The following is a 22,500-nucleotide window of genomic DNA, read 5'->3' on the forward strand; positions in this document are numbered from 1 at the left end:
CCCCGTGTCCCCCACCCCCCCAGGCCCCCTGTGTCCCCCCACGCCCCCAGGCCCCGTGTCTCCCCACCCCCCCAGGCCTCCAGTGTCCCCCCCCATCCTCCCAGGCTCCCAGTGTCCTCCCCACCCCCCCAGGCCCCCAGTGTCCCCCCCATCCTCCCAGGCCCCCCGTGTCCCCCCACCCCGCCCCCATGCATGGAGCCCGGGACCCGGTCCCGCCCCCTCACCTGCTGGATCAGCAGGGCGGTGGCCGGAGCCAGGCCCCCGGGAGGGGTCTCGGGGGCCCGTCTGCCGGGAGGGGGTTCCTCTGCCTCGATCCTGGGGGGCTCCGTCTCGGGGCGCTGTTCAAAAGGCACAAAGCACACCCCGAGAGGACACTGGAGCCCCGGGGACCCCGTGAACCCCAGCTCTTCCCAGGGGACCTTCGCCCAGACCCAGAGAGGGCTGGTCCCGCCGGCCGCGTGGCTCAGGGGCTGAGCCTTGACCTAGGAGCCCGGAGGTCAGGGTTCGATTCCCGGTCGGGGCACAGGCCCGGGTTGCAGGCTCCATCCCCAGTGGGGGGCGTGCAGGAGGCAGCCGGTCCGTGATCCTCTCTCATCGTGGATGCTTCTCTCTCTCTCTCTCTCTCTCTCTCTCTCTCTCTCTCTCTCTCTCTCTCTCTCTCAGATCAATAAAAATGTGTTTTAAAAAGAAAAGAAAGGGGGTGTCCCAGGACTGGGGTCCCCTCCATCGCCACGCCCCCGCCCTCTGCACCCAGCCCCTCCCCGGCTCCGCCCCTACCTGGCCGGGCGCAGGAGCCGCCTGGGCGGGGGGCCCCACTCTCAGGGGCAGCCGTCCTTCCCGCCGGGGCCTGGGCCTGGGCCTTGGCTGCTCCCCGCGGGACTGGCTGCGGGGTCCTGCGGGCAAACAGGCGAGGCCGGGACTCACGCCCGCCCTGAGGCCCCGGGTGGGCATGGGGCCTGGGGGGTGGACCGTGCTGGGGGCCGACCCCACACTGTACCCCTCTCTCCCCTCCCCCAATGGGAGGAGGCTCAGCCTCTGGGCGCCCAGAGACTCACCCAGGGCCCCGCCTCTGGCAGCCGGCATCTCGGCCTCCCCAGGGGACTCCCGTTCATAGCAGACCCTGGAATGGATGGGGAGCAAGGCCATGGAGCGGGGAGGGAGGGAGGAGGGAGGGAGGCAAGGAGGGAGAGAGAGAGGGAGGGTGAGAGGGAAGGAGGGAGGGGGAGGGAGGGAGGAAGAGAGAGAGAGAAACATCAATGATGAGAGAGGATCCTGGGTCGGCTGCCTCTTGCATGCCCCCTACTGGGGAGACACTATCCACTGAGCCAAACCAGCTGGTTCTTTTTTATTTTTATTTTTCTCAGAGAGGAAGGGAGAAGGGGAGAGAGAGAGAGAAACATCCAGATGAGAGAGCATCATGGATTGGCTGCCTTCTGCCCTTTGGGGTCCGGCCCCATCAGCATCAGCATCAGCATCAGCAGCATCAGCATCAGCTGCAGCAGCTGTGGCTGCAGCGTGGGCTTCGGCTGGCGCTCCGGCCGGTGCCAGCTGCCCCGGCCGGCCCGAACCCAGCCGGCCTCACGCCCCTGCCCTCGGGGTTCTCCGGGCAGACACGCCCCTCCACCTGCCCACGCCGCCCCCCCCCCCCCCCCGGCCTCCAGGCCCCTCACGCTGGCTCCGCCGGGAGCTCTCAGACCCGGGAGGGACCTCGTCCCGCCCCAGAGCCCACCGTGGGGCCCCGGCACAGCCCCCCCTAGGGCCCCCGATTCTGACAGCCCCCTGATGGGCCCTGGCTGCCCCCCGAGTCGCCCAGCACCACCCAGCATGGGTGGCCAGGCCCACAGAAGGCTGTCCCCGCACCCAGACCTGCCTCGTGTGGAGTCAGCCTCCTGAGGGACCCTCAGGGCACCAAGGCAAGCCAGGGACACCCTAGGCTGAACTTCGGGGCGACCAGCCTGGGGTCCCCTCGCCAGGCCTTCCTGGTTCGCCCCCCCCCCCCCCCAAGGACTCTGACACCCAGGGCTGGCGGCGGCCCCTCTACCTGGGAAGCGCCTGGCGGTTGCCATGGCTGCCGTTGCCCGCGGCGACGTTGGCGTTGGCGTTGTTGGTGTTGGCGCGGGCCAGGGGGTGGGCGCCGGGGTCTTGGGGGAAGTCCTCAAGGAAGACGGGGGACTCCAGCTCCTCCATCTCGATGTCGGAGAACTGCAGGGGCCGCTGGCTGGCCAGGGCGGGTGCCAGGGAGCTGGGCCGGTCCAGGAAGTTGTCCACCTGGCCGAACAGGCCCCCCGTCCTCTGGGGGCGAGGAGGAGGAGGAGGGGGAGAGAGGGAGGACTGAGCGGGGGCCAGCCAGGGCTGGGCAGGGAGCTAACTGTCACAGGTGCCCTCCTGGGCCACCGTCTCCTCACTGAGAACCCAAGAAGGGCCCGGCTCAGCGGTTGAGCATCGACGATCCTGGGAACCAGGAGGTCACAGGCCGATTTATTCCCCGTAGGGGGCGTGCAGGAGGCAGCAGATCCATGATGCTCTCCCGTCCTGGATGTTTTTTCCTGCCTCTCTCTCCCCCTCTCCCTTCCTCTCCGAAATCCATAATAAAAAACAAGAACCCAGTGCCCTAGCTCCAGAGTCGGGACACTGCGGCTCAGGAGCCCCCTGCGGCTCTCTGGCCCCTGGAGGGCGGTTCTTCCACAGAACACCACGGCCCGGGCGAGTCTGTGTGGAAGACGTGGCATCCGAAGTTTACATTTAAAAAAAAAATGTGGCTCCCCAAAGACATGTCCTTCGTGGTGCTGTTGATATTTGGCTCTGTGGACGGATGCGTTTGCCGACCACGGCCCTAGAAGGTGTGGCTCAGTGGACAGAGCATCGGCCTACGGACTGAAGGGCCCTGGGTTCTCTTCCAGTCAGGGCACATCCCCGGGCTGCGGGCTCCATCCCCAGTGTGGGGCGGGCAGGAGGCAGCCGGTCCGTGATGCTCTCTCATCACTGATGCCTCTCTCCCTCCCTCCCTCCCCTCCCTCTCTGACATCCATACGAATAAAGAAGAACCCACGAAGGTTTGCCAGGCGGCCTTTCGGGGCCACAGGACACTGGACGGAGTTAAGGCCTGAGCTCACGTAACCAGGACAGACGGACATCGGCCCCGGGCGCTGGGAGACAGGAGGGTCGGGTGGGGCCGGGCGGGAGGCAGGACCAGGTTTGGTGGGGCGGGCGGGCGGGCGGGCGGGAGGATGTGTTTGTTCTGTCTGTTCCCCGGAGGACGTCGGGTCCTTGATGCCAAGCCCCCCGAGCGGTGGATGGGGCGGCTCTGGCCCCCACGCCCCTCCTGTGGGCCCCTGTGATCGGCGCCTGCCCCCCCCCCCCCGTCCGTCAGTGATTGGCCTCTGCCCCCCTCCCCCCCCCCCGTCCGTCAGTGATCGGCCTCTGCCCCCCCCCCCCCCCCGTCCGTCAGTGATCGGCCTCTGCCCCCCCTCCCCCCGTCCGTCAGTGATCGGCCTCTACCCCCCCCCCCCCCCCGTCCGTCAGTGATCGGCCTCTGCCCCCCCCTCCCCCGTCCGTCAGTGATCGGCCTCTGCCCCCTGCCCCCAGCTCACCCGGAAGATGCCCTCCTCCAGGGCGGCCTCCACCATCGCCCTCTCCAGCTCCTCCTCGGCCGTCAGGTCCCCCGAGATGGCCCGGCGGATCTCAGGCGCAGCCTCCTCCTCAATGGTGCGCAGTCCGGCCTGCGGACGGAGACCGGCCCCTGGCCCCTGACCCCTGGCCCCTGGCCCCTGACCCCTGGCCCCTGGCCCCTGACCCCTGACCCCTGACCCCTGGCCTCCGGCGCAGGAGGGGCCCTGGCCCACCCCACGGCCGCCCGCATTTCCTTTTTTAAAATGTATATTTTATTTATTTTCCACAGGGAGGAAGGGAGAGAGTCAGAAACGTCGATGAAATCGGGACTTTTTTAAAACGCAGCGGGACGCGGGACAAATTGTTAAAAATCGGGACTGTCCCGCCGAAGGCAGGACATCAGGTCACCTTACATGGGCTCCTGGCTCTCCTCTTGAGATGGGACCGTCTCCCATCACAGCCCCCATCCCCCCCAACTGCCTTCCTCTCCCTCCCCGCCGGGCCCCTCCCCCCGCTGGTCCCTCCCGGCCTCCAGGCGCAGAGCGAGCACCGCCCGCAGGCCTGGCTCCGGGGAGGCCTGGCTCCGGGGAGGCCTGGCTCCGGGGAGGCCTGGCTCCGGGGAGGCCTGGCTCCGGGGAGGCCTGGCCCGGGGGAGGCCTGGCTCGGAGGAGGCCTGGCTCGGGGGAGGCCTGGCTCAGGGGAGGCCTGGCCCGGAGGAGGCCTGGCCCAGGGGAGGCCTGGCCCAGGGGAGGCCTGGCTCCGGGGAGGCCTGGCCCAGGGGAGGCCTGGCTCGGGGGAGGTCTGGCTGCGGGGAGGCCTGGCTCTGGGGAGGCCTGGCTCAGGGAAGCCTGGCTAGGGGATGGCGCACCTGGATCTGCACGGCGCTGGTGTCCTTGGCGTCCTTCTTGGGCCGGTAGCCGTAGTACTCCTCCTGGCGCTTCATGAACTTGCGGAAGTGCTCCTGGATGAGGAACGTGGCGTAGAACTTGCCCACCGTCACCTCGTCGTCTGCGGGCGACAGGGGGTCCTGAGGCCTGAGGCCGGGAGAGCCGGGGGGACGGGGGGGGGGGGGGAGCCCCAGGCCGGGCACAGGAGCCGGCCCTCCTGTCTCTGAGCGGGCCTGAGGCGGCCGTGGGGTCTGTCCACGGGACCGAGGGAGGGTCTGGGCCACCCTCAGCTCTCCTGCAGGCAGCAGCCTCTCTCTCTCTCTCTCTCTCTTCTCTCTCTCTCCCTCCCTCTCTCTCTCTCTCTCTTTCTCTCTCTCTCTCTCTCTCTCTCTCTCTCTCTCTCTCTACTCTCTCCAGGCCTGCAATCAAGGCCTCATTTGTTTTCCCTAAGGCAGAACCTTCCTTGGGTTTTGCTCCAGCTGCTTGGGGGCCTTTGGGTCATATTAATAGAGGTAGAGGGTACAGACCCAGGGAGGTGGAAGTTCACCCAGGGCCTGTCTCCCGGGCGCCGTCGTGCGAGAGGTGGGCTTCTGCGTGGACAGGCGTGGGAATGGGGCGCTCAGAGCGTGGCCAGCCGACCCGCAGCCCCTCCTCCGCTGCCGAGGGCCCCGCCCCCCTCCCCGAGCCCACGCACCTCCGATGGGCGGGATGACCTGGTCCAGGAGCTTCATGCTGGTCCTCTTCCAGATCTTCTTGATGATGGCCCTCAGCTCCTCGTTGGCCTGCTCGAAGTTCCCTGGGCAGAGGGACAGGCAGGGGCCGCCTGAGGCCACCGGGCTGGGCCCACAGTCCCGCCCGCTGGGCACAGCCACCGGGGGCTGTGCGGCCCTCTCACCTTCCCTCTTTTTTTTAAACATTTTATCGATTTTGTACAGAGAGGAAGGGAGAGGGAAAGAGAGCTAGAAACATCGATGAGAGAGAAACATCAATCAGCTGCCTCCTGCACACCCCCCACTGGGGATGTGCCTGCCACCAAGGTCCATGCCCTTGACCGGAATCGAACCCGGGACCCTTCAGTCCGCAGGCCGACGTTCTATTCACTGAACCACACCGGTGAGGGCCCTAAAATATATATATTTTTTATTGACTCCAGAGAGTCAGGGAGAGGAAGAGAGAGATGGAAACATCTGTGATGAGAGAGAACCACGGACCGGCCGCCTCCTGCACGCCCCGCACTGGGGAGGGAGCCCGTGCCCGGGCCTGTGCCCCTCCCGGGACTCGAACCCTGGCCTCCTGGCTCCCAGGCGGACGCTCAGCCCCGGAGTCGCGCCGGCCCGGCTCACCTTCCGTCTTGATCTTGAGGGCGGTGCGCACCAGCGCGAACAGGGTGGCGTTGAAGGTGACGGTGCCATCGCTGTTGAGCGGCATGTTCATGCCCACGAGGCGCTGAGGGGGGGGCGGGTCACTGGGGCGGGGACCGGCCACCCGGCCGCCGTCCTCACCGGGCCCAGGGCCAGAGGGGGTCACGGCGGGCGGGGACTGGCCACCCGGCCACCACCCTCACCGGGCCCAGGGCCGGGACATGAGGGCGGGGACCGGCCACCCGGCCGCCGTCCTCACCGGGCCCAGGGCCGGGACATGAGGGCGGGGGGCTGGATGCCCTTCACGGGGTGTGTGGGGGGGACCTGGGGACCCGGCAGAGGGCTGCCCTGAGGGGGGCCTGGCTCCCCGCCTGGGACCCCGGGCCTCTGCCCGCCCGGCCTCCCCCCTCCCCGCCCGGACCCGGCCTCTGCCCGCCAGGCCTCCCCCCTCCCCGCCCGGACCCGGCCTCTGCCCGCCCGGCCTCCCCCGTCCCCGCCCGGACCCGGCCTCTGCCCGCCCCGCCTCCCCCCTCCCCGGCCTCCCCCCTCCCCGGCCTCCCCGTCCCCGCCCAGACCCGGCCTCTGCCCCGCCCCGCCTCCCCCCTCCCCGGCTCACCCCTCCCCGCCCTCCCCCCCTCCCCCCCTCCCCGCCCCTCCCCCCTCCCCGGCCTCCCCCCTCCCCCCTCCCGGCCCGTTACCTTACAGGCCACGCGGTGGGGGCAGAACTTCCCGAAGCCGAGCGGGGGCTGGATCCGCCGCAGCAGCGTCACCACGTCCAGGTGCTTGATGCGGCCCCTGGGGACACGGCCGTGGGCACGGCGCCCCCCACGCACACCCCGCGCCCCCCACGCACACCCCGCCGCCCCCCAGGCCCGGCCCCCGCTGCCCCCACGCCCGGCCCCCGCCGCCCCCCACGCACACCCCGCCGCCCCCCGCGCCCGGCCCCCGCCGCCCCCCACGCCCGGCCCCCGCCGCCCCCACGCCCGGCCCCCGCCGCCCCCCACGCCCGGCCCCCGCCGCCCCCCACGCCCGGCCCCCGCCGCCCCCCACGCCCGCTGTGTCCAGCCCCGCAGGGGGGCACAGGGAGGGCCCGCAGGGGGCGCCGGGCGGGGCGGGGCGGGAGGGCCGGCAGGGGGCGCCGGGGCGGGGCGGGAGGGCCGGCAGGGGGCGCCGGCAGGGGGCGCCGGGCGGGGCGGGGCGGGAGGGCCGGCAGGGGGCGCCGGGCAGGGCAGGGCGGGGCGGGGCGGGGCGGGGCGGGAGGGCCGGCAGGGGGCGCCGGGCGGGGCGGGAGGGCCGGCAGGGGGCGCCGGGCGGGGCGGGAGGGCCGGCAGGGGGCGCCGGGCGGGGCGGGAGGGCCCGCAGGGGGCGCCGGGCGGGGTGGGGAAGGCCCGCAGGGGGCACACGGGGCGGGGCGGGGCGGGGCGGGGCGGGAGGGCCCGCAGGGGGCGCCGGGCGGGGCGGGGCGGAAGGGCCCGCAGGGGGCGCCGGGGCGGCCCGGACTCACGTGGCCTGGGGGTCGTACTCGGCCCAGATGGCCTTGAACTCGTCCAGGTGGTGCGGGCCCAGGATGGACCAGTCCCGCGTGAGGTAGTCGAAGTTGTCCATGATCACGGCCACGAACAGGTTGATGATCTGTCGGGGGACGCGGGGCCCCACGTGGGAGGGGACCGGTGGGCGGGGCTGCAGCCTCGGGCCCGAGACACCCGCCTCTCGCCCCCCACACACCCCGGGGTGCACCGGAGCGACAGACGGCCCCCGCCCCCCCCCCGGTGCCCGCCCCCCCGGGCCCACGGTGCCCTCGATGCCCCCCGATGCCCGCGCCCCCCGATGGCCCCGGTGCCCCCTGATGCCGCGCCCCCCGATGCCCGCGGTGCCCTCGATGCCCCCCCGATGCCCGCGCCCCCCGTGCCCGCGGTGCCCACCCCCCCATGCCCGCGGTGCCCCCGATGCCCGCCCTGCCCCTGGTGCCCCCGATGCCCACCCCCCCCGGGCCCGCGGTGCCCTCGATGCCCCCTGATGCCCGCGCCCCCCGATGCCCGCGGTGCCCCCGATGCCCACCCCCCCGGGCCTGCGGTGCCCCTGATGCCCGCGCCCCCCGATGCTCGCACCCCCCGATGCCCCCAGTGCCCCCGATGCCCATGCCCCCCAATGCCCGCACCCCCTGATGGCCCCGGTGCCCCCTGATGCCGCGCCCCCCGATGCCCGCGCCCCCCGATGCCCTCGATGCCCCCCCGATGCCCGCCCCCCGGGCCCGCGGTGCCCGCCCCTGCTCACCAGGAAGGCGCAGAGCATGTAGAAGCTGATGAAGTAGTAGTAGGCGAAGGTGGTGCCGCACGAGTGCTCCTCGCCGGGCGCGAACTCGGAGGCCGGGTCGCACCGCTTCCCGTAGCTGCTGGCCAGCAGCACCTCCTGCCAGGCCTCGCCCGTCGCACACCTGCGGGGAGGAGCCTGTGGGCGGGGGCGGGGGGCGGGGAACAGAGTGGGGGGGCCGGGCCTCGGTCTACCCCCTGCACCCCAGTCCCCCTGATCTACCTCTGGGGGCAGCAGAAGCAGGAGGTAAAAGACCCCCCCACAAAGGGGGCTTCTTGGGTGGAGGGGCAAAGCCACTGGGTGATGCCCATCATGGGAGGGGCGGCGAGAGCCACCTGTCCCGACCCCGCGGAGGCAGGGTCAGAGGTCAGCGAAGGAGGTGGCTCTGAAGCCCTCAGACCTCCATCTGCGGCTTCGGGGGGGACTGGGGGACGGGGCCCCGGGGACAGAGGGCGCCGGCGGCGATGGGCGGCAGAGGGCTGGGGCCTGAGCCCAGGGGGGGCCGTGCCTGAAGAGCAGCAGCACGGCCTGCGGGAAGGTCTGGAAGTTGTTGTTGCGGTTGATTGGGGTCCCGTCCACCAGGGCGATCTTCCCGAACATCTGCAAGAACATGGGGAGCTGGGTGTGCGGCTGCTGCCCCCCTGGCCTAGGCCCTGTCCCTCAGCTCCCCCACGCCCCCTCTTCCCGCTGCCCCCCTGGCCTAGGCCCTGTCCCTCAGCTCCCCCACGCCCCCCTTCCCGCTGCCCCCCTGGCCTAGGCCCTGTCCCTCAGCTCCCCCATGCCCCCCCTTCCCGCTGCCCCCCTGGCCTAGGCCCTGTCCCTCAGCTCCCCCACGCCCCCCTTCCCGCTGCCCCCCTGGCCTAGGCCCTGTCCCTCAGCTCCCCCATGCCCCCTCTTCCCGCTGCCCCCTGGCCCGGGCCGGCCCCTCAGCTCCTGCAGGCCCCGCCTTCGCGCTGCCTCAGCCCTGAAGCCAGGACAGGTGCCTGGGGGTGGGGACCCCGCCCTCACCTGCATGCCGATGACGGCGTAGATGAAGAACAGCATGACGATGAGCAGGGCCACGTAGGGCAGGGCCTGGGGGGGAGGGGGGCGTGAGGCTTTCTCTCTGGGCCTGCCCCCCCAGATCCACGGGGACCCAGGCCCCCCGGGCCCCCCTGACCCTCAGACCCCCCAGGACTGGGCAGGCGGGCGGATGGCCGTGGGGTCCCCAGGTGGAGGGTGGGTGGAGGGCCGAGGGTGGAGGGCCGTGGGGTCCCGGGGGGAGAGCCGAGGGTGGAGGGCCGTAGGGGCCCCGGTGGGAGGGCCGTGGGGTCCCCGGGGGAAGGGTGGGTGGAGGGCTGAGGGTGGAGGGCCGTGGGGTCCCGGGGGGAAGGCCGGGGGGAGGGCCGGGGGGAGGGCCGTGGGGTCCCCGGGGGGAGGGCCGGGGGGAGGGCCGTGGGGTCCCCGGGGGGAGGGCCGGGGGGAGGGCCGTGGGGTCCCCGGGGGGAGGGCCGGGGGGAGGGCCGTGGGGTCCCCGGGGGAAGAGCACTGGGGTCCCCGGCGGAGGCCGGCCGCACCTGGAAGGACTTGATGAAGGTCCAGAGCAGCGTGCGCACGCCCTCGGCCCGGCTCAGCAGCTTGATGAGCCTCATGACCCGGAAGAGGCGGAAGAAGGCGCTGGAGATGCGGGCGCTCTCGTCGGGGTCCTGCGGGCGGCGGCCCCAGAGGCCGGGGTCAGGGGCCAGGGGTCAGGGGTCAGGGGTCGGGGCAGGAAGGCGGAGGCCGTGCGTGGGGAGAGGAGAGTCCCTGTGGGTGTGTGGCCAGCGCTCGCCCTGCAGGCTCCAGAGGCTCCGGGCGCCCAGCGGGGGGGATGGGGGTGCTGAGCAGGCGGGAGCCGCCTCCTCTCTCTCTTTTATTTTGTTTTTCATATATTTTATTTTATTTTATTATTATTATTTTTTTTGCAGAGAGAGAGGAAGAGAGGGATAGAGAGTTAGAAACATCCATGATGAGAGAGAATCATGGACCGGCCGCCTCCTGCACGGCCCCTCTGGGGGTCGAGACAACCCGGGCCTGTGCCCTTGACCGGGAATTGAACCCAGGACACTCCAGTCGGCAGCCCTGGAGCCACACCAGCTCCGGCTCATCTCACCTGCTTCTGAAGCTTCCCCATGAGCAGCTTTCCTCACCCCCTGCCCCCTGCCCCAGGGGTGCCTCTGCCCTGTGCTCCCCTCAGATGCCTGTGCTCCCCCTGGTGCCCTGTGCTCCCCTCAGATGCCTGTGCTCCCCTCAGATGCCCTGTGCTCCCCTCAGATGCCTGTGCTCCCCTCAGATGCCTTGTGCTCCCCCCGGTGCCCTGTGCTCCCCTCAGATGCCTGTGCTCCCCTCAGATGCCCTGTGCTCCCCTCAGATGCCCTGTGCTCCCCTCAGATGCCCTGTGCTCCCCTCAGATGCCTGTGCTCCCCTCAGATGCCCTGTGCTCCCCTCAGATGCCCTGTGCTCCCCTCAGATGCCTTGTGCTCCCCCCGGTGTCCTGTGCTCCCCTCAGATGCCTGTGCTCCCCTCAGATGCCTGTGCTCCCCTCAGATGCCTGTGCTCCCCTCAGATGCCTTGTGCTCCCCCCGGTGCCCTGTGCTCCCCTCAGATGCCCTGTGCTCCCCTCAGATGCCCTGTGCTCCCCTCAGATGCCTGTGCTCCCCTCAGATGCCCGTGACCCTGGAAGGGGAGACCTCTACCCCCGACCCCCCAAGTTTCCAGGGCGCTGAGGACCCCACGGCATCCATGCGTGAGCCATGCATGTTCTATGCGTGTTGTACCACAGAGCCCGCCCCGCCCTGCCCCGGGGGAGGAGGGGGTCCTGAGGGGGGGTCCTCCATGCACAGGCCAGGCCTCGGCGTGCAAGTCGCAGGTGCATGCCGGCATGCCGGGGGTTACCACGGTGCCGCAGCCGCCGCCCAGGCAGTACAGCCCCCCACTGGAGGCCAGGAAGGTCTGTGGAGGGAAGCGGGGCGGGGGCGGGGGCGGGGGCGGGGGAGGACATGGCAGGAGGGCGAGAGAGAGAGAGACAGTGAGGCCGGCATGGAGGGCAGCCCATGGGGGAGAGTGGGGGGCGTGAGGACCAAGCCGAGGGGACAGGGAGGCGCAGGCTGGGGCCGGGGAGCAGGAAGAGGGGGGAGACGGACAGGCCCGGGTCCCGCCTCCTCCCCCCTCACGGCCCGCCCCCCACTCACGTCGATCTCGCTGAGGATGACGTCGATGATGCTGCCGATGACGATCAGGAAGTCAAACACGTTCCAGGGGTCCCCGAAGTAGCCCTGCGGGGGGGTGGCAGGGATGGGAATGGGGTGGGGAGGCCAGCAGGGGGTGGTGGGGAGGAATACAGACTTGGGGACCAGGCCCAGGCCCAGGGACTCCCGGATCCTGGAGCTCCTACCCCCCACCCCCCATCTCCCAGGCCCTCTCCCTCGGGTCCTCAGTCTCTTCCAGCCGTAAAGGGGTCAGTGGGCCCGGCCGGCGTGGCTCCGTGGCTGAGCGCCGAGCTGTGAAGCAGGAGGTCAGGGTTCGATCCTGGTCGGGGCACGGGCCCGCCCGGCACTCACCTTGGCCTTGAAGGCCATGAGCTTGAGGATCATCTCGAGGGTGAAGACGATGGTGAAGGCCACGTTGAGGATGTCTGAGATGTGGTTCATCTCCTCCGACTGGTTGTAGTGCTGGGGGAGGGGCGGGGGTACAGGACAGGGCTGGGGGGCGGTCCGGCTACCCCTTCCCCCAAAGGGCATTCCCAGAGCTTCCCCCCTCCTCGGCCCCCGGCCCACTGCTCTGTTCATTTATTTATTAAATGTATTTTTATTGATGTCAGAGAGGAAGGGGCGGGGAGAGAGAGAGGAACATCCGCGATGAGAGAGAACCATTGATGGGCTGCCTCCCACAGGCCTCACGCTGGGGATCACGCGCGTGCCCGCGACCGGAATCGAACCCGGGACCCTTCAGCCCGCAGGCCGACGCTCTATCCACGGAACCACGCCGGCCTGGCCCACTGCTCTCTTTAATCTCAAAACACTGGGAGCCAGCCCGGTCAGCCGGCGTGGCTCCGTGGTTGAGCGTCAATCTGTGAGGCAGGAGGTCGCAGTTCGATTCCCCGTCGGGGCCCATGCCCGGGTTGAGGGCTCCATCCCCAGTGTGCCCTGACGGGGAATCGAACCGCCACCTCCTGGTTCATTGGCCGACACTCAACCGCTGAACCACGCCAGCCGGCTGGCATCACCTCTTTAAAAACAGTCAAGCCCTGACCGGTGTGGCTCAGTGGATAGAGCATCGGCCTGTGGACGGAGGGGTCCTGGGTTCGATTCCCAGTCAGGGCACAATCCTGGGTTGCAGGCTAGATCCCCACAATTCTCTCTCCTCATGAATGTTTCTCTCTCTCTATCTCCTTCTCCCTTCCTGTCTTAAATCAATAAAGGTATATTTTAAAAAATAAAATATAAATGCACAGCCAGGCATCTGGCCATAGGCCTGGGCCGGTTCACACCTCCATCCCAAGGGGCATGGGGGAGCAGAGAGGGGGACCAGCCCAGCCCCCGGCCCCGGCCCCGCCCCTGCCCAGCCTCACCTGCATGCCCCGGCCCCGCCCCGCCCCCGCCCGGCCTCACCTGCATGCCCCGGCCCCGCCCCCGCCCCCGCCCGGCCTCACCTGCATGCCCCGGCCCCACCCCGCCCCCGCCCCGCCTCACCTGCATGCCCCGGCCCCGCCCCACCCCCGCCCCCGCCCCGCCTCACCTGCATGCTCCGGCCCCGCCCCCGCCCCGCCTCACCTGCATGCCCAGGCAGATGGTGTTGAGCATGATGAGGGCGAACATGAGGTACTCGAAGTAGGACGAGGTGACCACGTACCACACCTGGTACTGGTACGGGTTCTTGGGGATGTAGCACTTCAGGGGGCGGGCCTTCAGGGCGTACTGCACACACTGGCGCTGAGACACAGGGGCCGTCAGTCCATACCCGTACCCGTACCCGTACCCGTACCTATACCCATACCCATACCCATACCCATACCTATACCCATACCCATACCTATACCTGTACCTATACCTATACCTATACCCATACTTATACCTGTGCCCATATCTATACCCATATCTATACCTATACCTATACCTATATCTATATCTATATCTATATCTATATCTATATCTATATCTATATCTATATCTATATCATCTTCTATATCCATATCTATACCTATACCTATACCCATATCTATATCTATATCTATACCTATACCCATATCTATATCTATATCTATACCCATATCTATACCTATATCTATATCTATATCTATATCCATATCCATATCTATACCCATACCTATACCTATACCTATATCTATATATCTATATCATCTATACCTATATCTATATCTTAGAGGCCCGGTGCATGAATCCGTGCATGGGTGGGGTCCGGCCAGCCTGGCCAGGGGGAGGGGACGTGGGTGGTTGACCGGCCGGCCTGCTGGTCGCACTCCTGGCCAAGGGAACCATTTGCTTATGAGCCTTTTATTCTATAGGACGGACACTGAGTGGCCTGGTTATTATGTGTTCAGGGATCGTCATCATCTGGCCACTCCGTGTGTGTGTGTGTGTGTGTGTGTGTGTGTGAGAGAGAGAGAGAGAGAGAGGGAGGGAGGGAGGGAGAGGGAGAGGGAGAGAGCATCCATGATGAGCGAGAACCATGGGTGGGCTGCCTCCTGCACGCCAGCTCCTGGGGATGGAGCCCGCACGTGCGCTGAGGGGGACGGCAGAGGGGCCTCGGCTCGGCCTCTGAGCCGCGGGCGGGCGGCCGCACCTGGTTCTTGTCCAGCTCGCAGTTCTTGTACTCGGTCTCGCCCTGCTCCTGGAAGGTGACGATGACGAAGCCCACAAAGATGTTCATCATGAAGAAGGCGATGAGGATGATGTAGACGATGAAGAAGATGGCCATCTCCACCCGGTGGTTCAGCACCGGGCCCTTGTCCTCCTCGTACGCGTCGATGGCCTTGTACAGCAGCCTGGGGGCGGGCGCGGGGAGACGGGGGGCTGGGGGCCGGGCGGGGTGGGGACTCCCCTCCTCCCCCCTCCTCCTCCCCCCGGAGGGGGCGCTTGTGCCCAGCGAGCGACGGGAGAACCAGTCAGATGGCGCAGGGAAGGCTGGGACAGATCCAGCATGCACCTGCCTTTCCCTGGGGGTCCCCTTCTCCCCCTCTTCCCCCGCCCCGTCCCCCCCGTCCCCCCTGAGAGAGCCCTGCAGGATGGAGACGCTGCTCAGAGCCCTGCCCCTCAGGCCGTCTTTGGAATGGCAAGTCCTCTAGAGTCTAGACCTGCGGTCGGCAAGCCGCGGCTCGGGAGCCACACGCGGCTCTCTGGCCCCTGGAGGGCGGCTCCTCCACAGAACGCCACGGCCCGGGCGAGTATTTGTGGGAGAAGTGGCATCAGGAGGAGTTTAAGTTTAAAAAATGTGGCTCTCCAAAGACATGTCCAGCGTGGTGCTGTGGATGTTTGGCTCTGTGGATGGATGAGTTTGCTGACCACTGGTCTAGACCAAGCATGTCAAACTCAAAGGCTAACACAGGCCAAATTAATGAGGTGTGTGGCCCGCCAGTCGCAAGTTTGACATGCTTGGTCAACCATTAGAGTCCAGGGCCGGCTGAGAACCACCCACGAGCCTGGGGCGGGGGAGGGACCGAGGGCCCGGCCCGCCCGCCCGCACTCACTGAGGCCAGCCCTCGAAGGTGGACACGGTGAAGAGCGACATCATGGCGGACAGCACGTTGTCAAAGTGGAAGTCGCTGTGCAGCCACTCCCGGCGCCGCAGCTCCACCTGCGTGGGGTCCCCGTCCTTGTAGACGTAGTAGTGGCCCCTTCGCGGGAGGGGGGAGGGGGTCACCGCACTGGGCACGGCCGGGCACCCCCCCACGTCCCCCGGGCCCGGGCGGGACGAGCCGAGCGGACACGGCCGGGCACCCCCCCCCCCCCACGTCCCCCGGGCCCGGGCGGGACGAGCCGAGCGGACACGGCCGGGCACCCCCCCCCTTTTAAAAAATTCATAGATATTTTATAGTATTATTTATTATAGAATATAATATATTTTATAAGATTGCTTTACAGAGAGGAAGGGAGAGGGAGAGAGAGCCAGAAACATCGATGAGAGAGAAACATCCACCAGCCGCCTCCTGCACACCTCCCACTGGGGACGTGCCCGCCACCAAGGTCCATGCCCTTGACCGGAATCGAACCCGGGACCCTTCCATCCACAGGCCGGCGCTCTATCCACTGAGCCACACCGGCTTCGGCTGGGCACCCCTTTTGGGATGAGGGGCTTTGTCCCATCCCCCCTGCCCGAGGGGCCGCCTGACCCCCTCAGGTGTCCCGAGAAGGGCCCTCCAACCGGGTACCCCCCCCCCCCCACCAGCCCCACACACCTGCATTCCTCCTCCGTCATCTTGGACAAGTCATTGCAGCTGAAGAACTTGCCCTGAGCCCGGGACAAGGAGGAAGGAGGGAGGGAGAGAGGGAGGGAGATGCGTTGTCATGGAAACAGACCCAGTGATGGGCAGGAGGAGGAAGGGGAGCCTGAGTCTTCCCGCCAGAGGGTGGCCCAACCAGGGGGCGGGGGCGGGCCCAGACCCCTCCCCCGGCACTCAGGCCCGCCCTGAGCCTGCTCCCAGCCAGGGCCCCTGTGAATGAATGAGTGAATGAATGCGTGAATGAATGCGTGAATGAATGAATGAATGGCCTGACTAAGTCGGTGATTTTCCAGCAGGACAGTGGGGGCCGGAGAAGGCCGGGTCCGGGAGGGAGGAGCCGGGGTGTCGGGCTGTGCTCAGGGTCCGTCTCTACGTCCGGCAGATGGCCCCAGAGCCGGGCTGGGGCGGGACCCCCCACCAGCAGGGCTGGTCCCTGGAGAGGACCCGAGCGCCGGGCTGTCCCCGAGAGTGAGTGCAGAATGGGGGCGGCGCCCGGACGTGTGGCGATGGGACCCTGCCCTCAGCGATCCTGGGAGACGGAAGGAGGCCGAACTCCCCTGGGGGGGCTCCTGGGGGGGCTCCTGGGGGGCCCCTGGGGGGGCCCTGGGGGGCTCCTGGGGGGGCCCCTGGGGGGGCTCCTGGGGGGGCTCCTGGGGGGGCCCCTGGGGGGGCTCCTGGGGGGGGCCCTGGGGGGCTCCTGGGGGGGCTCCTGGGAGGGCTCCTGGGGGGCTCCTGGGGGCCCTGATGGGGGCTCACCTTGAAGAGCTGCACGCCCACGCAGGCGAAGATGAACTGCAGCAGCGTGGTGACCAGCACGATGTTGCCGATGGTGCGGATGGCCACGAACACGCACTGCACCACGTGCTGCGGGGGAGGGCGGGAGGGATGGTCCCGCGGGTGCAGGCAGAGGCAGGGGTGGGGTGGGGAGGGCGGAGGGGGAACGGCGGAGGGGAGAGCTTGGCTCCCAGCCTCCTCCTCAGCCCCACGGCGGGCAGAGGCGCGGGCAGCGCCCAGACGCCAGGCTGGGGCCCTGAGTCGCCCCCACCCCCACCCCCACCCCCACCCCCGGGTGCCGCCGGCCGCTCACCTTGAGCCCCTTGGCGCGGTTGATGGCCCGCAGGGGCCGGAGCACCCTCAGCACCCGCAGGATCTTCACCACCGAGATGGAGCTGGACCTGCGGGGCGGGGCGGGGCTGAGAACGAGGGGCGGGGCGGGGCTAAGGACAGATGGGGCGGGGCTAAGAGCGGGGCGGGGCTAATATCAGGCTGTGGGCGGGGCTAGTTACAGCCAAGGGCGGACTGAGAGCAAGGGGGCGGGGCTAAGGACAGACGGGGCGGGGCTAAGAGCGGGGGCGGGGCCAAGGACAGACTGGGGTGGGGCTAAGGGCAGACTGGGGCGGGGCCAAGGGCAGAGGCGGGGCCAAGGGTGGAGGCAGGGCTAAGAACAGGCTGGGTGGGGCTGAGAACAAGGGGGCGGGGCGGGGCTAAGGACAGGCTGGGGGCGGGGCCACACTGGGGCGTGGCTAAGGATCGGTCGAGGGCGGGGCTGAGAGTGGGGGCGGGCCGAGGGCGAGGTGGAGGACGGAACCGGGGCTAAGGCTGCAGGTGTGACGGGGGCGGGGCCGGGGCGGGGCTAAGGGCAGCATCCCTGTGGCTTGGTGCCCCGGGCCCTGGCCGGGAGCGGAGGGGTCCCCCCTCTCCCCGCGGCCGGCCCGCCCTGCTCACGGGAGCCCCATGGAGATGAGGGACACGGCCACCACCAGCAGGTCCAGGATGTTGAAGTAGTTGCGGCAGAAGGAGCCCTTGTGCAGGAAGGCGCCGAAGGTGGTCATCTGGGGAGGGAGCGCGCCTGGGTGTGGCCGGCTGCCACCCGGCTGTGCCCCATGGAGGGCCCTCACCCAGCCCGGAGCCGACACCCGTCTGCCCGGGTTCTGCTCTGGCCCCGCCTCTCCCACCTTCTCGCTTTCCCCACCCCTGCCACCGGCCCCGGGGTGAGTGCCGAGGGGTGGAAGCCACAGCAGGTCGGGGTCCCTGACCCAGAGACTCTCCACGCCCGCACCTTGAGGATGATCTCCACGGTGAAGACAGTGGTGAAGGCGATGTCAAAATACCCGAGGATCTGGGGGAGGGCCGGGGAGGGGAGGGGAGTGAGAAGGAGGGCAGAGAATGATATCATTATAACCACCATCACCATGAACACCATCACCATCACCAACATCATCACCACCATCATCATCACCATCATCACCACCATCACCATCATCACCACCATCACCACCATCATCACCACCATCACCACCATAACCATCACCACCACCATCATCACCATCACCATGACACTACAACCATCACACCATCATCATCGCCATCACCACCACCATCACCATCATCACAACCATCACCATCATCACCACCACCATCACCACCACCATCACCACCATCATCACCATCATCACCACCACCATCACCACCATCACCATCATCACCACCATCACCACCACCATCACCACCACCATCACCACCATCACCATCACCATCACCACCATAACCATCACCATCACCACCACCACCATCATCACCACCATCACCACCACCATCACCACCACCATCACCACCATCACCATCATCACCACCATCACCACCACCATCACCACCATAACCATCACCATCATCACCACCATCACCGTCACCATCACCACCATCATCATCATCACCATCATCACAACTATCACCATCATCACCACCATAACCATCACCACCACCATCACCACCATCACCATGACACTACAACCATCACACCATCATCATCACCATCACCACCACCATCACCACCATAACCATCACCATCATCACCACCATCACCACCACCATCACCACCACCATCACCACCATCACCATCACCATCATCACCACCATAACCATCACCATCATCACCACCACCATCACCACCACCATCACCACCATAACCATCACCATCATCACCACCATCACCGTCACCATCATCACCACCATCACCATCACCATCACCATCATCACCATCACCACCACCATCACCATCACCACCACCATCACCACCATCACCATCACCACCACCATCACCATCACCACCACCATCACCACCATCACCACCACCACCATCACCATCACCATCATCACCACCATCACCACCACCATCACCACCAGCACAGAGTGGGGTTGGTGTCTGGGGCGGTGCTGGGCCGCCCTCACCTGGTTCCTCGTGGACTCGGCCTGGATGGGGTCCTCGGCGGCCAGGGCGGCGCTGCTGAGCATGATGAAGAGCAGGATGAAGTTGGTGAACCAGGTGGCGTTGACGATGCGATGGCAGAAGACGCGGAACCTGCGGGCACCGGAGGGAGGGCCGAGGACTGTGAGCTCCTGGGCACCCAGGCCCCCCCACCCCCTGCAGGGGGCGCTGGTCTCTCCCTCTGGGTCAGGGTTAGGGTTAGGGTCAGAGCACCCAGGCCCCCCGCCCCCTCCGTCCTGCAGGGGGCGCTGGTCTCTCCCTCCGGGTCAGGGTTAGGGTTAGGGTCAGAGCACCCAGGCCCCCCGCCCCCTCCGTCCTGCAGGGGGCGCTGGTCTCCCCCTCCCGGTCAGGGTTAGGGTTAGGGTCAGAGCACCCAGGCCCCCCGCCCCCTCCGTCCTGCAGGGGGCGCTGGTCTCTCCCTCCTGGTCAGGGGAGGACAGGGGGCCAGCCTGGCTCTGTGGTGGAGCCTCGATCCATGAACCAGGAGGTCAGGGTTCCATTCCCCGTCGGGGCACAGGCCCGGGCTGTGGGCTCCATCCCCAGTCCGGGGCATGCAGGAGGCAGCCGACCCATGATCCTCTCTCATCATGGATGTTCCTCTCTCTTTCCCTCCCTCCCTCCTCCTCTCTGGAATCAATAAGAACGTATTCCAAAATAAAATGTAAAAATAAAAGGACTCTCAGAAAGGCGCCGGCACAGAGGCAGAGATGCTGGTGAGGCAGACGGGGCACCAGGCCCTCCGCTGCAGGCTGAGGTCCTCCCAGAGGCCAGAGCGCCCCCCGGGGGCAGGCGGCGGCCTCGCTCAGCGCCCCCAGGCCCCCCTCGCCGCTGCCAGGGCGCCCACTTGTTGGTGGGGCTGAAGATGAAGAAGGCGCTGGCTTCCGGGATGGGCACCGCCTTCTCCTTCAGCTGCAGCTCGGCCAGCGGCCGCGGGCGCGGGCTCAACGGGATCTCGGGTTCTTCCTCTTCGTCGTCGCCTGGGGGGAGGGCGGGAGGGCGGGGAGGGGGGCCCTGAGCCTCGGGGTGCCACCCTCTGTCCCATGCCCACAGCCGGGGGGGTGGGGTGGTAGAGGGCACAGGAGGGCCTGTCCTGGGGCGCCCTCTGTCCCGGACGCTCACAGGCGGGGGTAGGGGCAGGGGGTACGAGGCAGGGGGCACAGGAGGGCCTGAACCCCAAGAGGAAGCCGGGACGCCCACCTGGGAAGTCCGCTGAGGGGTAGGGGTCCTTCACCTCGTTGACGTTGGACTCGAACTCGTCGACCTTCAGCTGCCGGAGGGACACAGGGGAGAGGCTGGGGAGGAGGGGAGACCTGCTGCTGCCGCGCAGGGGCCGTTCCGGGGGCGGGGCGGGTGCAGGCTCTGCCCCCAGCTCCCCTACAGCCGGGACGGGGGACACGATGCCATCCCCTTTTTATTTTTTTATATGTGTTTTATATATATATATATATATATTTTACATATGTTTTATTGTTTTTTTATAGAGAGGAAGGGAGAGGGACAGAGAGCTAGAAACATCCATGAGAGAAACATCGATCAGCTGCCTCCTGCACACACACACACACACAGACACACACACACACACCCGGGATGTGCCTGCAACCAAGGTCCATGCCCTTGACCGGAATCGAACCCGGGACCCTTCAGTCCGCAGGCCGACGCTCTATCCACTGAGCCACACCAGTCAGGGCCCTTTTTATTTTTTTTAAACATGTTTTTATTGATTTCCGAGAGGAAGGGAGAGGGGAACATCCAGGATGAGAGAGAACCATGGACCGGCTGCCTCCTGCACGCCCCACCCTAGGGATGGAGCCCGCACCCCGGGCCTGTGCCCTGACCGGGAATCGAACCCTGACCTCCTGGTTCCTAGGTCGACGTCCCATCACGGAGCCAGGCCAGCCATGCTGGCCGGGCTGGGCATCTGTCCCCATGGGAGTGGACGGCAGTGCCCCCGCCTGGCTGAGAGCCTGTCTACCTCCCCCGCCCACCCACCCACCAGCACCCACCAGCACCTCACAGGCTCTGGGAACCGGGGGCTTCCAGAACCGAGTACCCCCCCAGGCCACCCCCGGCCTCGGAGCCGGCCGCTCACCTTGGCCGTGGTCGGGATGCCCTCGCCCTTCGGCTTCTGCTCCGGCTTCTTGGCCGCCACGGCCTTCTCCTCCTCCGGCCGGCCCGGGAGGCCCCTGGGAGACAGGCCGAGAGGAGCCTTCTCGGGGTCTGCTCAGCAGGGGACGGGGCGACCCTCAGGGGACACCGGGGGGCTCGGGGGGGGGAGCGGGGAGGGGGACAGGCTGTGGGCACTGTCAGGGCTGCATGCCAGGGCCCCTGTGGACCCGGCCGGGGAAGCCGCCTGCCCCCCCTCCCCCCTCCCTCCTCCGTCTCCCCTCTCCCTCCCCCCTCCCTCCTCCCTCTCCCCTCTCCCTCCTCACTCCCTCCTCCCTCTCCCTCCTCCCACTCCCTCCTCCTTCTCTCCTCTCCCTCCTCCCCTCTCCCCTCTCCCTCCTCCCTCTCCCTCCTCCTCCCCCTCCCTCCTCCCTCCCCCTCCTCCTCCCTCTCCCTCCTCCCTCTCCCTCCTCCCTCTCCCTCCTCCCTCTTCCCTCTCTCTCCTCCCACTCCCTCCTCCCTCCTCCTCCTCCCCTCCCTCCTCCCTCCCCGTCCTCCTGTCCCCCCCCCCCCCCCCCGCCCTCACTTGGACATCTTCCTGCGCTTCCGCTCCTCGGCCTTGGCCTTCTGGGCGGAGGTCAGGCTCTCGGCCTCGGCCAGGTTGTCCACGGCGATGGCCAGGAACACGTTGAGCAGGATGTCTGAGCCGCCGCTAAGGAGCCTGGGAGGTGTGTGTCGGGGGGGGGGGGGCCTGCCCTGCCCTCCTGGGTCCCCTCCCGGCTCTCACTGGCTCTCCCCGGCTCTCCCGGCTCTCCCGGCTCTCCCGGCTCTCCGGGCTCTCCCGGCTCTCCGGGCTCTCCCGGCTCTCCCGGCTCTCACTGGCTCTCCCGGCTCTCCCGGCTCTCCCGGCTCTCCCGGCTCTGATGGCTCTCCCGGCTCTCCGGGCTCTCACTGGCTCTCCCGGCTCTCCCGGCTCTCACTGGCTCTCCCGGCTCTCCCGGCTCTCCCGGCTCTCCCGCTCTGACGCTCTCCCGGCTCTCCCGGCTCTCCCGGCTCTCCCGGCTCTCACTGGCTCTCCCGGCTCTCCCGGCTCTCCCGGCTCTCACTGGCTCTCCCGGCTCTCCCGGCTCTCCGGACTCTCCCGGCTCTCCCGGCTCTCCCGGCTCTCCCGGCTCTCACTGGCTCTCCCGGCTCTCCCGGCTCTCCCGGCTCTCCCGGCTCTCACTGGCTCTCCCGGCTCTCCCGGCTCTCCGGACTCTCCCGGCTCTCCCGGCTCTCCCGGCTCTCCGCTCTCACTGGCTCTCCCGGCTCTCCCGGCTCTCCCGGCTCTCCGGGCTCTCCCGGCTCTCCCGGCTCTCCCGGCTCTCCGGGCTCTCCCGGCTCTCCCGGCTCTCCCGGCTCTCCCGGCTCTCACTGGCTCTCCCGGCTCTCCCGGCTCTCACTGGCTCTCCCGGCTCTCCCGGCTCTCACTGGCTCTCCGGGCTCTCC

General features: G+C 68.0%; 1 protein-coding gene across 1 annotated transcript in view; it reads right to left on the reverse strand.

The window, feature by feature from the left end:
• Positions 1-179: 179 nt before the first annotated feature.
• The window catches only part of CACNA1S (calcium voltage-gated channel subunit alpha1 S), a gene marked incomplete at its 3' end in the record, with an annotated part of 40,942 nt that continues 18,621 nt past the window's right edge, over positions 180-22,500 (reverse strand). The window contains exons 14-43 of the mRNA XM_036443191.2: positions 21,599-21,713; positions 20,999-21,092; positions 20,107-20,176; positions 19,754-19,886; positions 18,873-19,002; positions 17,704-17,763; positions 17,370-17,476; positions 16,732-16,819; positions 16,401-16,508; positions 15,600-15,652; positions 14,892-15,038; positions 13,988-14,189; positions 12,958-13,116; positions 11,746-11,856; positions 11,377-11,460; positions 11,081-11,137; positions 9,724-9,852; positions 9,176-9,241; positions 8,676-8,767; positions 8,132-8,291; positions 7,362-7,489; positions 6,556-6,652; positions 5,840-5,942; positions 5,191-5,292; positions 4,478-4,617; positions 3,591-3,719; positions 2,042-2,292; positions 1,056-1,120; positions 778-893; positions 180-338 (exon numbers count right to left, since the gene is read on the reverse strand). Coding sequence (XP_036299084.2) covers positions 180-338; positions 778-893; positions 1,056-1,120; positions 2,042-2,292; positions 3,591-3,719; positions 4,478-4,617; positions 5,191-5,292; positions 5,840-5,942; positions 6,556-6,652; positions 7,362-7,489; positions 8,132-8,291; positions 8,676-8,767; positions 9,176-9,241; positions 9,724-9,852; positions 11,081-11,137; positions 11,377-11,460; positions 11,746-11,856; positions 12,958-13,116; positions 13,988-14,189; positions 14,892-15,038; positions 15,600-15,652; positions 16,401-16,508; positions 16,732-16,819; positions 17,370-17,476; positions 17,704-17,763; positions 18,873-19,002; positions 19,754-19,886; positions 20,107-20,176; positions 20,999-21,092; positions 21,599-21,713 — 3,455 coding nt within the window. The remainder of the gene's footprint in view (positions 339-777; positions 894-1,055; positions 1,121-2,041; positions 2,293-3,590; positions 3,720-4,477; positions 4,618-5,190; positions 5,293-5,839; positions 5,943-6,555; positions 6,653-7,361; positions 7,490-8,131; positions 8,292-8,675; positions 8,768-9,175; positions 9,242-9,723; positions 9,853-11,080; positions 11,138-11,376; positions 11,461-11,745; positions 11,857-12,957; positions 13,117-13,987; positions 14,190-14,891; positions 15,039-15,599; positions 15,653-16,400; positions 16,509-16,731; positions 16,820-17,369; positions 17,477-17,703; positions 17,764-18,872; positions 19,003-19,753; positions 19,887-20,106; positions 20,177-20,998; positions 21,093-21,598; positions 21,714-22,500) is intronic.

This window comes from Pipistrellus kuhlii, unplaced genomic scaffold (genome assembly GCF_014108245.1).
Source record: "Pipistrellus kuhlii isolate mPipKuh1 unplaced genomic scaffold, mPipKuh1.p scaffold_m20_p_188, whole genome shotgun sequence".
Classification (NCBI taxonomy): domain Eukaryota; kingdom Metazoa; phylum Chordata; class Mammalia; order Chiroptera; family Vespertilionidae; genus Pipistrellus; species Pipistrellus kuhlii.